Below are 12,576 nucleotides of genomic sequence, written 5' to 3'. Positions count from 1 at the left end.
GTGCCCTGTAAGCAAAGAATTATTATTATAGGTTCAGATATATCAGATAGGAAAACAAAACATCAGCCTGGTGCTTTTTATCGCAAGCAGAAGAATGAAAGTGATAAGAAAAGGAAAAATTACAAGGATCCATGCTGAAATTCGTAAAGTTGGACGAGGGTGACCCGGCAGCATCAACATCAGTCGCTTCGGAATTCAATTCAGACAGTAAGGATGAAATGGAAGGTGAAAAATCGAATGACTAGTTTGAAGTTCATTTGAAATTGTGCCAAGAAATATCAGTGCCTGAATCAAGCTGTGGTGAGGATAATTTAGAAAATAATAACTGTGTTGAATTGATGGCCGAATATGATATAGGGGATCCTTTTAGCTGGCCACCAATTATTAATAATTGGTTATTAGAACTCATAATTCAGAAGGGGCCTGTAATGCCTCAAATTATGAAATTTCCTAAAGATAACAATGGAAGATCATTTTCTGCGTTACAATATATGAGACTTTTACCTAACGGTGAAAAAGTTCAAAGAACTTGGTTAATCTGTTCTACAAAATCGAATAGCGTGTTTTGGTTTTGTTGCAAGTTGTTTGCTTTAAAGCAAAACAAAGTAGCAGATAGTCAGGGGTTTTCAGATTGGCGACATTTAGCCACTCATTTATCATGGCAGGAAACGAGTGTAGAACATATGCAAAATGGTAAAAAAGGGGTATGAATTAAAAACATGCCTTGACAACAATTGACAAAGAACAAGAATGGTACTTTGAATCTGAAAAAAAGATAATGGTGAGTCATTATTGAAATAATCATTGCAATTGTCCAGTTTTTAGCAGGGCAGTGTTTATCTTTCAAGGGTAAAAATGATAAATTTTATGAAACAAATAATGGAAATTTTTTAAAGACTATAGAAATGTTGCCGAAATTTGATCCCATTATCCTACAGCATGTCAATAACATAACACAATCTCAACCTGCTACAAGTCATATATTTCATTACTTAGGCCATGCTTTTCAAAATGAAATCATATCTGTTTTAGCAAGTGGCATAAAATCAAGGAATTCGTAAAGAAAGCAAAATATTTTTCGGTAATTCTCGACTGCACGCCAGATGCCAGTCACACTGAACAGATAGCATTTGTAATAAGAATTGTATATATTTTCACACTTCTGATGTTGCAGTCTGAGAATTATTTCTTGGGTTTTATCCAGTATCAGACACTACAGGGGAAGGTTTATGTAATTATCTTTTAAGTGAACTCTTAGCAGATTATGAATTAGATATTCAAGATGTGCGTGGACAAGAGTATGATAATGGGGCAAATATGCATGGTAAGCATAGTGGCTTATAGAACAAAATTAGGAATATAAATCCTAGAGCCTTTTTTGTACCTTGTAAATGATGCTGCCAAAGTAACATTTGAAACAGTTACTTTTTTTAATATTGTTCAAGGATTGTACACGTTTTTTCTGCATCCCCTTACAGATGGGATATACTAAATCGTAATATCACTAGATTAACACTGAAATCTGTAAGTGACACAAAATGGGAGAGTAGAATAAAAGCAGTGCGACCTCTCAGACTGCAATTAAGTGAAGTCTTGAAAAGTTTAAATGACATAATAGATGATAATTCCAGAGACATGAAAACAAAACATCCAGCTCGATGTTTATTAGATCAGGTTGTGTGTTTCAAGTTCATTTGCTCAGTCGTTATATGGAACGATATTCTGTCAAAAATTGATGTAAGTAAAATGTTGCAGTGCCCTCAATCCAACATAAATCTCTTAATGTTTTGAATGAGCTTGTTAAATTTCTAAGTTAAGCCAGATCTGATGAGGAATTTAATAAATATATTAGGGATGAAAAAGTTTTAGCTGCAGAAGTAAATGTAGTGGCAGAATTTTCAGTTGTAAGGAGTAGAACTAAAGTTCCCATTTTGATAATGAAAGTCCCGATGAACAAATCATAAATCCAAAAGAATTGTTTAGAATACAATTTTATCTAACAATTGTTGATACAGTCTTAAATTCCATTCAGGAAAGTTTTGAAAATATAAATGAATGTAATAATGTGTTTAAATTTCTTTGTGAATTTGGAGAAATGACTGAAGAGGAAATTAAAAAGTCTTGTTTTGATTTATTATTATCATCAATTTATTTCTCTGTTGAAGAGATATCCCTGGGACAGCCATTGGCTAGAAGGGTGAGAGTTACATTCTAAGGTGTTGAAGCAGACCCATGAGCAAAAGGTTACAAAGTCCACGGGAAGTTCACCCTGAAAGGTTGCATACAGAATTTTGGAATACATGAGTAATCATGATTTTATAATAGAATATTTACATTTTTTGGTATCTTTGAACGTTATAGAATATTTAAATTTTTAACATCTTAGGTTGGCATCTAGAATACCAAGAATATATAGTTAAAAGGGATCAAAATTAAATGCAGTTTTTGAGCCGAGTGGCTGTGCACTACAGCAAAGACTTCTTTACTTATATAAACTCTAAAAAGAAGGGGATGAATCAGATTGGTCCACTTGATATCAGTGGTTTGACTGTAGATGATCATTCTTAATGTCCAAGTTTGCAGACGATACAAAGGTTGGCAGGGTTGTCAAAGGACACTACTGACACTATGCTGCTGAAACAGGATCTGGAAAGGTTGAGCAGATGGGCTGAGAGGTGGCAAATGAAGTTTAACATTGACAAATGTAAAGTACTACACATGGGAAACAACAACCCCAGGGCAACGTATCAACTCTGTGGTACTACACTGACAGTGGTAGAGAATGAAAGGGACTTGGGGGTGGTTGTGCAGGCAGATATGAAGTTCTCTGAGCAGTGCAGACAGGCTGCAAGAGTAGCTCATGGAGTATTGTCAATGATATACAGGAATTTTTCCAGCAGGGATAAGGAGGTGATTATTCCATTGTATAAGGCAATGGTCAGGCCACACCTAGAGTACTGTATACAGGTCTGGAGGCCTCATTTCAAGAAGGATGTAGAGCTGCTGGAACGAGTACAGAGAAGGGCAACAAGATTAGTGAATGGAACAAAGGGGTGCTCTTACGAAGAAAGGCTTAAGTTTTGCAAATTACAGTGTCTGGAGACTAGGCACCAGCGAGGTGATCTGATAGAGGTGTATAAAGCCTTGAATGGTTTAAGCATGCTCAATGCTGATGGGATTCTTCCTCTAGCTCAGGAAAATCACCTGAGAGGGCATAAATTCAAATTGAGGAAAGACAGATGTAGGATAGACGTGCAGAAATTGCCTTTAGCCAGCGGGTGGTTGGTTGGTGGAACAGACTTCCATCCCTTGTGGTGGAGGTTGATAGCCTAAATAAGTTTAAGGCTCAGCTGGACAGGTATTTTGAACGAACAGAGGGGTGAAGTGGAAGTGGGTTTTTTTTTTTTTTTGGCTGATACTGCATAAGCTTGCTTTCTTGCATCAAATGCCTCTACTAATGCTAAATTCTCAGATAGCTGCCAAACTAATTGAGTATTTTGCATATACATTCACACACAAGGAGTTACTCAAGGGGGGGAGAGGGCCAGATGTTTATTAAACTCTAACAGGGAGCTAAGGGAATTTGTAATAACTGAGAACAAAGTGAAGGAGAAGTTGTTGAAGTTAAACATAAGGAAGGCACCTGGGATGGAATGGATCTATCCAGTTATATTAAAGGAGGCAGCAAAGCTAGTAAGCAAACCCTTAGCCATGATTATGAAAGCTTCCTTGGACTCAGGGAATATCCCCATGGACTGGAGAAGTGCAAATGTGTCCCCAATTCAAAGGACAATCAAAGAGTGACATGGGTAATTACAGACCTGTTAGTCTAACTTCTGTTCCAGGTAAAATAATGGAGTTACTGGTTAAGGAAGTGGTACAGGATCATCTAGACAAGACTGCAGTTATAATTCAGACACATCATGGGTTTGTTAAGGGGAAGTCTTGTCTGGAAAATCTGATTGGATCCTATGATGTGGTTAAAAGGAACTGGATGCAGAAAATAATTTTGATATCATATAATTGGATTTCAGGAAAGCTTTTGACACTGTTGCGCATGGTAGACTACTGTACAAATTGGAGCAGTATGGTACTAGAGGTAAGTTGCTACAATGGATAAAAGGGTGGTTGCATGGGAGAAGACAGAGTGGTAATCAATGGATGCTGCTCTTCGTGGACTAATGTCATTATTGGAGTCCCCCATGGTTTGGTGTTGGGCCGACTGTTGTTTTGTATATTTATCAGTGATATTGATGAAGAAATTTCAGGGTTAATGTCTATGTTTGCAGACGATACGAAGGTTGGCAGGGTTGTTAATGACAGTAATGATATTATGCTACTGCAACAGGATCTGGAAAAGTTAACAGATGGGCTGAGAGGTGACAACTGAAGTTTAACATTGACAAATGTAAAGTATTGCATATGAATAGTAGTAACCCCAGAGTAACGTATCAACTGGGTGGTACTACACTCAGGGTAGTGGAGAATGAAAAAGACCAGGGTTTAATTGTGCAATCAGATGTGAAGTTTTCTGAGCAGTGCAAAAAGCCTGCAAGAGTAGCTCATGATGTCTTGTTAATGATACACAGGAATTTTTCTAGCAGGGATAAGGTGGTGATTGTCCCCTTGTATAAGACAAAGGTCAGGCCACACCTTGAGTGCTGTATACAGGTCTGGAGGCCTCATTTTAGGAAAGATGTAGAGCTGCCGGAACGAGTACAGAGAAGGGCAACGAGATTGGTGAATGGAACAAAGGGTTGGTGTTACCAAGAAAGGCTTAAGTTCTGCAAATTGCAGCTTCTGGAGACTAGGCATCTGCGAGGTGATCTAATTGAGGTGTGTATAAGGCCTTGAATGGATTGAGAAAGCTCAGTGCTAATGGGATTCTACCTCTTGCTCAGATTACTCACCTGAGGAGGCATAAATTCAAATTGAGGAAAGACAATTGTAGAATAGATGTGCAGGAATTTTCCTTTAGGCAGCTGGTGGTTGATAGTTTTAACAAATTTCCATCTGTTGTAATGGAGATCAGAAACTTAAATAAGTTCAAGCAGAACTAGACAAACATTTGGATTGAGTGGATGGGTGTTTAAAATGTATTACGGTACTTTTTTTTTGCTGAAGCTATAAGCTTGCCTTCTTGCATCATATGCCCTACTGCTAATGCCTCAGACTGACCTCGAATTAGAGGATTTTTTGGTTCAATGTCTGAAAGAACTAGAGAGGTATGATTGTGATGGGGGTGAACAATCAGTCATTTCTCATCTGTTCAGGGTGTCTTTAATTTGTGAAACTTATTAAATCTTATTAAATAACAGTCCAGATGGCCTGTGACAGCCAAATCCTCTGCTTGCACCTTCATGATGGTGGGACTGTTTGTAATCCTGGATATAACCTCCATGCACAAGCACACTGTGGGTGACCACCCAGGTGTGAACCAACTTAGGCAGGGGTCGAGGTGTGGTGCCCACACCACATGGAGGAATGCCGTCCCCTCTGTGTTACCAGGCAATACAGGTGACCTCCTCTTAAAGCTGATAATTCGTTCCGGAAAAACAGAGCACTAAGTGAATCTGCGCTCAGCGAGCACCGCATTCCCATAAGGTAACATATGTATTTGTGAGTTGCGGTCAGTGCCATAGGATATTTCATAATCAATAATAAATGGTAGTGAAAAGATGCACGGATGTCGGTGTCAAAATATTTAATATTCAAATATTTGTACATATAAAACATTCTGCATTGCATACATATAAAATTATGTGGTAACTACTTGCATATCAAAATTAAACTTAAAATTCATTCCAATTAAAATCATGAATTTAATTGATCTAAATTGATTTCATTTAACTGATGAATTTAATCATGAAAAATGTGTCGATTTTGGGTTGTATTTTGGCTCCTCATTAATGAGGGACCAAAATACAAGTCTTCCATCATTAATGATAGACTGATGAGGCTAATTTATTACCATACTCCAATACTAAAGAACAATATAGAAAAATATTTACTGGTATGTATGTAATTGCTTGAAAAAAAAATGGATTCCTTTATAATTTTGCAAATATTAGCATTACTGCTGGAAGTCTTAAAACAGATCAAGATATCAAAAAGCAAAAGATAGATTTAAGCTTTTTTTACAACATTTTAATAACATGTTGTTGTTGTTGTTTTTTTGGATTTTAGGAGCATTAGCAACTAAGGCCATATTGCTCCGCGAAATGAGGTGGTCATTCCCTGACCTTTCCTCATCCTCCGTATTTGGTGGTGACGGGCTCGAACCCCGGTCTAATCAAGAAGCGTGCGTGCTACGCACTGCTGCTCCTTCCCACCTGGCTACAGAGGTGCCCTTAATAACATGTGTTATGTCTTTTGTTGTTATTGCATATAGTGCAACTGCAGGTCTAAATATAAGTTTATGTGCTAATTTTGGCAATAACAAACTTATATTGTTGAAAATTATATATTGGATATAACCCCCATGTGGCTGAATACAAGTGCTGACTCTGGCTTTTATTTGAGTGAATTATCATGGTTAGTCCTTAACAGAAGATTTATCATGGTTAGTCATATCCCTATAAGCAGTGGTTATATAACAATAATATTATGTAACCTCTGTTTATAGGGATATGATTAAAAAGAAAACAACAACATAAAACTGAATGTTAAATATTTAAATACTGAAAAATTTCAGAATTGTTATTAATTTTTCGATTTAGTTCATTTCAGTTTTAATATCTGACATTATTTTTTATCAGGTTTTAAGAAGCTTTGATTCTATGATTAGTACAGCTGTTACCGAAAACCTAAGATCATCTGGTATTAATATCATATCAAACAGTGTGGTAAGTAACTAAAAAATCAGTGTGGTATTCTTAAATATTTCTTTAAAAATATTAGTATACTATAGAAATATCATTATTTTCCTGATATAAATGCACAAGGGAAATTTGATTGGAATGGATGGTCAACTGTTAAGAGCCATCTAATCAAATAAAATTACTAATTGGATTTCTTGGAAAAGTACTTCTGAAAAATACTGGCTCTTTTTAAATAAAGGCTCTGCAGTGATATTTTTTATTTATTTTCGTCAGGATTATCTATCATTAAATTTTCCATTTATTTGTGTTCTAAGTTTTTTTGTCTTTTAAGGCTCTCTTTTGCTTCACTAATCTGGATTATCACTTAATTTGGATGACCTCTCCCCCCAATTAATCTGAATTAGTGAGGGTTTACTGTATATTCAAAAGACAATGATGGGTTTACTGTATATTCAAACGACAAGTGAATTATCGCAGTTAGCCATATCCCTATAAGCAGTGGTTATATAACCAGTGGTGAGTTATAGTGGGCTCATGAGAGCCAATTGTTATTTATTATTTTTTTTTGAAAATTTGCACGCCCATTGTTGAAACGATCATTTATTTTACAAATGAAATCCTGAATGCAATTATTGAGTATCCAGAGCTGAAACTACAGTGGGGCCCCATCCCCAGCATTTTAATGGCGCAATCGATCTGTTATGTATTTTGAAATTGCTTCATTTTTGATTTAATTGCACTCAGATCTCTGTTTAACCAATTTCTTTATAACGATTCTTTTTGAATTCCTCTTGGTAATTACATTTAAAATGGTTTCCGTTGAACGAAGAAAATTTCCATGTAACAAACGGATTAGGAGAGACAACTTTGTATGCATTGTTCTCACCTCTGGCCTTTAGGCAATTTAGGTAATTAGAAAGTGAAAATTAATGGTGAAAGGGATTACCATTTCATAATGTTAGTGGCATCCATAAAACCTATGCAGTGTGCTTTACATAGCCAGTCAGTGGATTAAGAAGATTCCCGACAGGGATAATTGCCCCTTGTTAACCTGTATGGTTGACCAGGGGCTATTATTTTTCTCCGGGCAGAAACATATGCCCGGAGAAATGAGTGATCCATGCCTTCCAGTAAATTTCTCCATCTATGTTTGCATGGTCACAGTAGCTGAATATCCGAGTGATTCCGACATTTTGCACAGTATTCAAAGAGCTAGTGAAAGCAGCAACGTGGAGGGGGGGGGATTGAGGCAACTAAGATATTATATAAACTTTACGAAGATGAAATGTTGGCAGATTTTGAAACTTCGTCGAGGCTTTCACTGTGTAGAAAATGTTCTAAACTTTAATGGCATACAGGCAATAATTAAAAAAAACAAAAAAACTGTATGCATATCACCACTCTCCAAAAAACCGAATTAAGGATGATTTAAGCACGAATTAAGGATGATTGCTAAAGAACTTGATGTGGAAAATATAAAGATTGGTCATGTGTTCAGGCCATGATGTAGCTTGTGGACAGCAATTGCAGGTTGGAGGAATTATCCCTCTTTGTGCAAACATTTTGAATCAGAAGTTTAATATTCTGGATTATTAAATCAACTTTTAATCTGGAATTTCTTAACCATTTAGCACTAAAGATCGACCTCCTGCAGGAGCTCTGTTACCTTTCAGAAGCTTTACAGATTCACTATGGTAAAAGCAGATAAATTAATTATTCGAACTATCAATGCTATTGCTAATTTGAAAAATTCTAAAGGAAATTTTGAAGCTAAAATTGAGAGCATGTTGAAGTGGAAAGAATTTGAAGGAATAAAATTTGAAAGTAAGAACACATTTAAAAAATTACCTTGTGACAAGTTATTAAATGCATTGTTTTATCTTTAAAGGATAATTTATTAATGCAACAGAGAGTGATTTTAAATTAAATAAAGAAAATAATGATACCGTTGAAAGAAATTTTAAACATATGCTACCGGAAATCGTTGAATATGAAAGAACTTTCGTCTCTGTGGCCAGATGGTGAAAACCGAATAAGAAATTTGTTTTCTGATAAAATATGAAATAAAAATTAATGATTTTAGAGATTTTGTCGAAGACAGTTTATCTTTAAAATCAAGTGAAATTCCCCTTTCAATTAAGAAAGCCAGAAATATCTTTGAAACCATTGCGATTAGCACTGCTGAAGCTGAGCAAGCTTTCAGCGTAATGAATAATATTGAATGAATGAATGATGTTGAGATTATGATAACCATACATCTAAATGGAAACCATTGCTTCAGTTTGATCTGGATCGTTACGTCAAATCATTCCTCTGTAATCGTCGCTCAGCTATTGAGCAAAGCAGGTCAACAACAAATATTAATAAAGAAGTAAATTAGCAATTTTTAGAATAATTTTTTCTTGAATATTTGCGAAATAATTTTTTTTTCATATAATCTGTGATTTTTTTTTGTGTACTTTTTCTAGAAAGTTTGTTTTTTATGTAATATTTGTTTTTATATTGTGGAATGCTTTGTGATAGTTTTTATGTTATTTGTGATATGGGAAATATTTCATGTTATTTTTTATTAGCAATATTAAAATTTTATCATGAAAAAAAATGTATCCATTATATTTCCCTAGTTGTTAAAAAAAAAAAAAAAAAGACAAATAAAAAAGTTGCACGAGCACATGCGGTAGATGGTTTATATGAAACATCCTTCGCGTTTCTTTTAGGTATTTTGATTTGTATATATTGATTTGATTTGTATATATAGATATTGATCTCCACCTTGTCGCAATGGGGGGGGGGCTTGTGTGTCCCGATGACTTGGAGAGCTAAGTCGGCAGTAACTTAGCTACTGGTAGGGCCTCCCAAGCTGGACAGGTCAAAGGGTAGGGGCCAGACTAAGAGAGATACCCCGGCCCTCCAAGTTGGGGGTTGCTGCAATGGGCTAGCTCCTTGTTCAGTGTAAAAAATACACAAATGTTAAACGACCTACAAGTGAAAATGAGAATGGACTGCACTTTCGGAAACGACTCGGCAAACGGAAAAGGACTATGATTTTGGGATGCTGGAATATTCAAGGCCTTTCAACTAAAAGAAACTTTCTTTCGGATGAACTCAAAAATTCAAGTTAGACATCGTCGTGTTATCAGAGACAAAGAAAAAGGGATGTGGAGAGGAAATAATGGGAGAATACTACCATTTTTGGAGTGAAGTTGATAAGAGCAAGAGCAGGAGTTTCTATTGCTGTTAAAAAGAAATTGAGACACAACATCAAAAACTGGCAATTTATTAATGAAAGAATGATCTCATTGGAACTGAAAATGTACGGGAGAGAAATGTGTATTTTTGGAATATATGCCCCGACTAATGACACCGCTGAAGGATGAATTTTGGGAGGATCTGAGAGAACTAATAGAAAAAATTCCTAAGAACAAAGAGATATTTCTAATGGGAGATTTCAATGCAAGAGTAGGAACTGAACAAAATAGCAAAGTTATTGGAAGATTTGGAGAGAAAGAGAGGAATGACAACAGAGATAAACTATGCAATCTTTGTGAACAGTTCAACTTGAGAATAAACAACACATTTTTCCAACACAAGGATATCCATAAATATGCTTGATTACAGGAGACAAGACAAATTAGATCAGTTATAGATTACATTATTTCAAAACATTCAGGGACATATGTATTGAAAGATGTCAGAGTTTATAGAAGAGCGGAATGTGGATCTGATCATTTTCTTGTTAAAACAACACTGAGGTGGAACTGGATTAAGAAAATGTGTGGACAACCAACAATGTAGGGAAGGAGAAATGCTACAAGTGGATCAATTTAACATTGACCTACTCCAGGACGACAGCATTAGAAACAACTTCACCCAGAGACTGGATGCTGCAATTAACATAGAGATAAAAGGTAATACTGAAGAAATCTACGAATAATTAAAAAATACTGTTAAAAAAAAATATAGCTCATGAAATCCTAGGCAAAAAGAAGAGCCAAGGACCAAAAAAGACCTGGATTACAGAGAAAGTAAGAGCTGCTGTAGAGGAAAAGAAACTTGCATATCAGAAATGGCTGGGTGATAGGAATGATGCATATTTATGTTGAAAAAAAGAAAATAGCCAATCGGTTGGTAGCAGAAGTGAAGAATGGGAAAGAAAATGCACAACTATTAATAGCAAATTGGGCTTCAAGCAATCAGCGGAATCATGGAATATTCTGTTTTTTCTCAAGTCCTTAAAGACTTGAGAAAAAACAGAATAAACACAATGTTGGTTTGCAATTAATACCTTTTGAAAGACTGGACGGAGTATTATGAAGGACTTTTTAAAAGAAGACTGGGAAGAGTTCAAGACGATGAAGGATTTTGGTGTAGAAGACTCGGGCTTAAAAGTTTCTGTTAGAGAACTCCTGCTAAAGGAAGGAAGGAATGACAAAAATCATCTGGACCTGTAGGAGTTTACACGGAACTTCTGAAATATGGAGGAAGAGGAGTGGCTGTTCTGATACAAAAACTGTTAAATAGTATACTGAGAGGAGAAGAAATACCGAAAGAAATAACAACAGGATATATTACATCAATTTATAAAAAGGGCGATCGGAAAAGCTGTTCAAATTACAGAGGAATATGCATCCTGAACCCGCTGTTAAAGATCCTTGGAAAATGGATCAGGAACCGTTGAGAAGCCCGAATCGAGGTATCAGAAGAACAGAGTGGTTTTTCATCTGGGAGGTCATGTATAGATCATATCTCAACAGTACGACAGATCCTTGAAAAATGCCAATCAAAAGGGAAAAAAATCTTGATGATTTTCATTGACCTTGAAAAGGCATATGACAGTGTTCCAAGAAAACTCTTATGGGAAGCACTGAAAGAGGCAAATATTGATGGACAACTGATTAACATTATTAAGGCAATTTACAAGAATAATAGATGCAGAATTAAAGTGGGATCAGCTTTGTCACCTGAATTCCACACTTCAAAAGGCTTATTACAAGGTTGTTGCATGTCACCAACACTTTTCAAAATTTATATCGACATCTGCCCAAGATCCTGGTCAAAAAAATGTAATAAAATGGGATTGCCGATTAATAAGAACACCTATATTCACAATTTATTTTTTGCAGACGATCAGGTGGTGATAGCACAAGACTTAGAAGATGCAAAGTATGCATGTTGTCAATTGTTTGAGGAATATAAACAATGGGGTCTAAAAATCAATTTTAACAAGACTGAAATGTCTTCAGGGCCAGGACACGTTCTAAATATTGCAGGTTTTAAAATCAAACAAGTCGATAAATTCAAATATTTGGGATCAATCTTACAAAGTGATGGATCATCCCAAGCAGAGATCAATAAGAGAATTACAGACGGCAGAAAGGCTATCGGCATGTTAAACTCTGTTCTGTGGAGCAAAAATATCCTAAATAAAACAAAAACTTATATTTCAAACAATTGTACAAAGTCTTCTATTGTATGGAGCAGAAACCTGGACATTGAATAGGCGAGCGGAAAACAAATTGCTCTCCACAGAAATGGATTTTTGGAGACACCCAGCAGGAACTTCTAGAACAGACAGAAAATGGAATGAAGACATAAGGGAAAAAATGGAAGTGAAAAAGACTATTATTGACACCATCAAAGAAAAGCGTCTAACATGGTATGGACATGTAAAACGGATGCAAGAAAACAGATATCCAAAGGCTATCCTGGAATGGATACCTCCTGGAATAAGGAGAAGAGGAAGACCTAGGAGGAC

At 35.9% G+C, this 12,576-nt stretch overlaps 1 protein-coding gene across 2 annotated transcripts in view; it reads left to right on the top strand.

Moving 5' to 3' along the window:
* Positions 1–12,576, top strand: part of LOC150078256 (glutathione reductase, mitochondrial-like) — a 52,920-nt gene that overhangs the window by 15,335 nt on the left and 25,009 nt on the right. For both annotated transcript variants that reach the window (XM_090385086.1, XM_090385085.1), the window contains exon 7: positions 6,759–6,845. In XM_090385086.1, the coding sequence (XP_090241212.1) occupies positions 6,759–6,845 (87 nt within the window). The remainder of the gene's footprint in view (positions 1–6,758; positions 6,846–12,576) is intronic.

Source organism: Mastigoproctus giganteus, chromosome 11 (genome assembly GCF_048544385.1).
Source record: "Mastigoproctus giganteus isolate SK-2022 chromosome 11, ASM4854438v1, whole genome shotgun sequence".
Taxonomy (NCBI): Eukaryota; Metazoa; Arthropoda; class Arachnida; order Uropygi; family Thelyphonidae; genus Mastigoproctus; species Mastigoproctus giganteus.
Note: the sequence above shows the minus strand (reverse complement) of the source record. Positions and strands in the feature narration are given on the sequence as shown.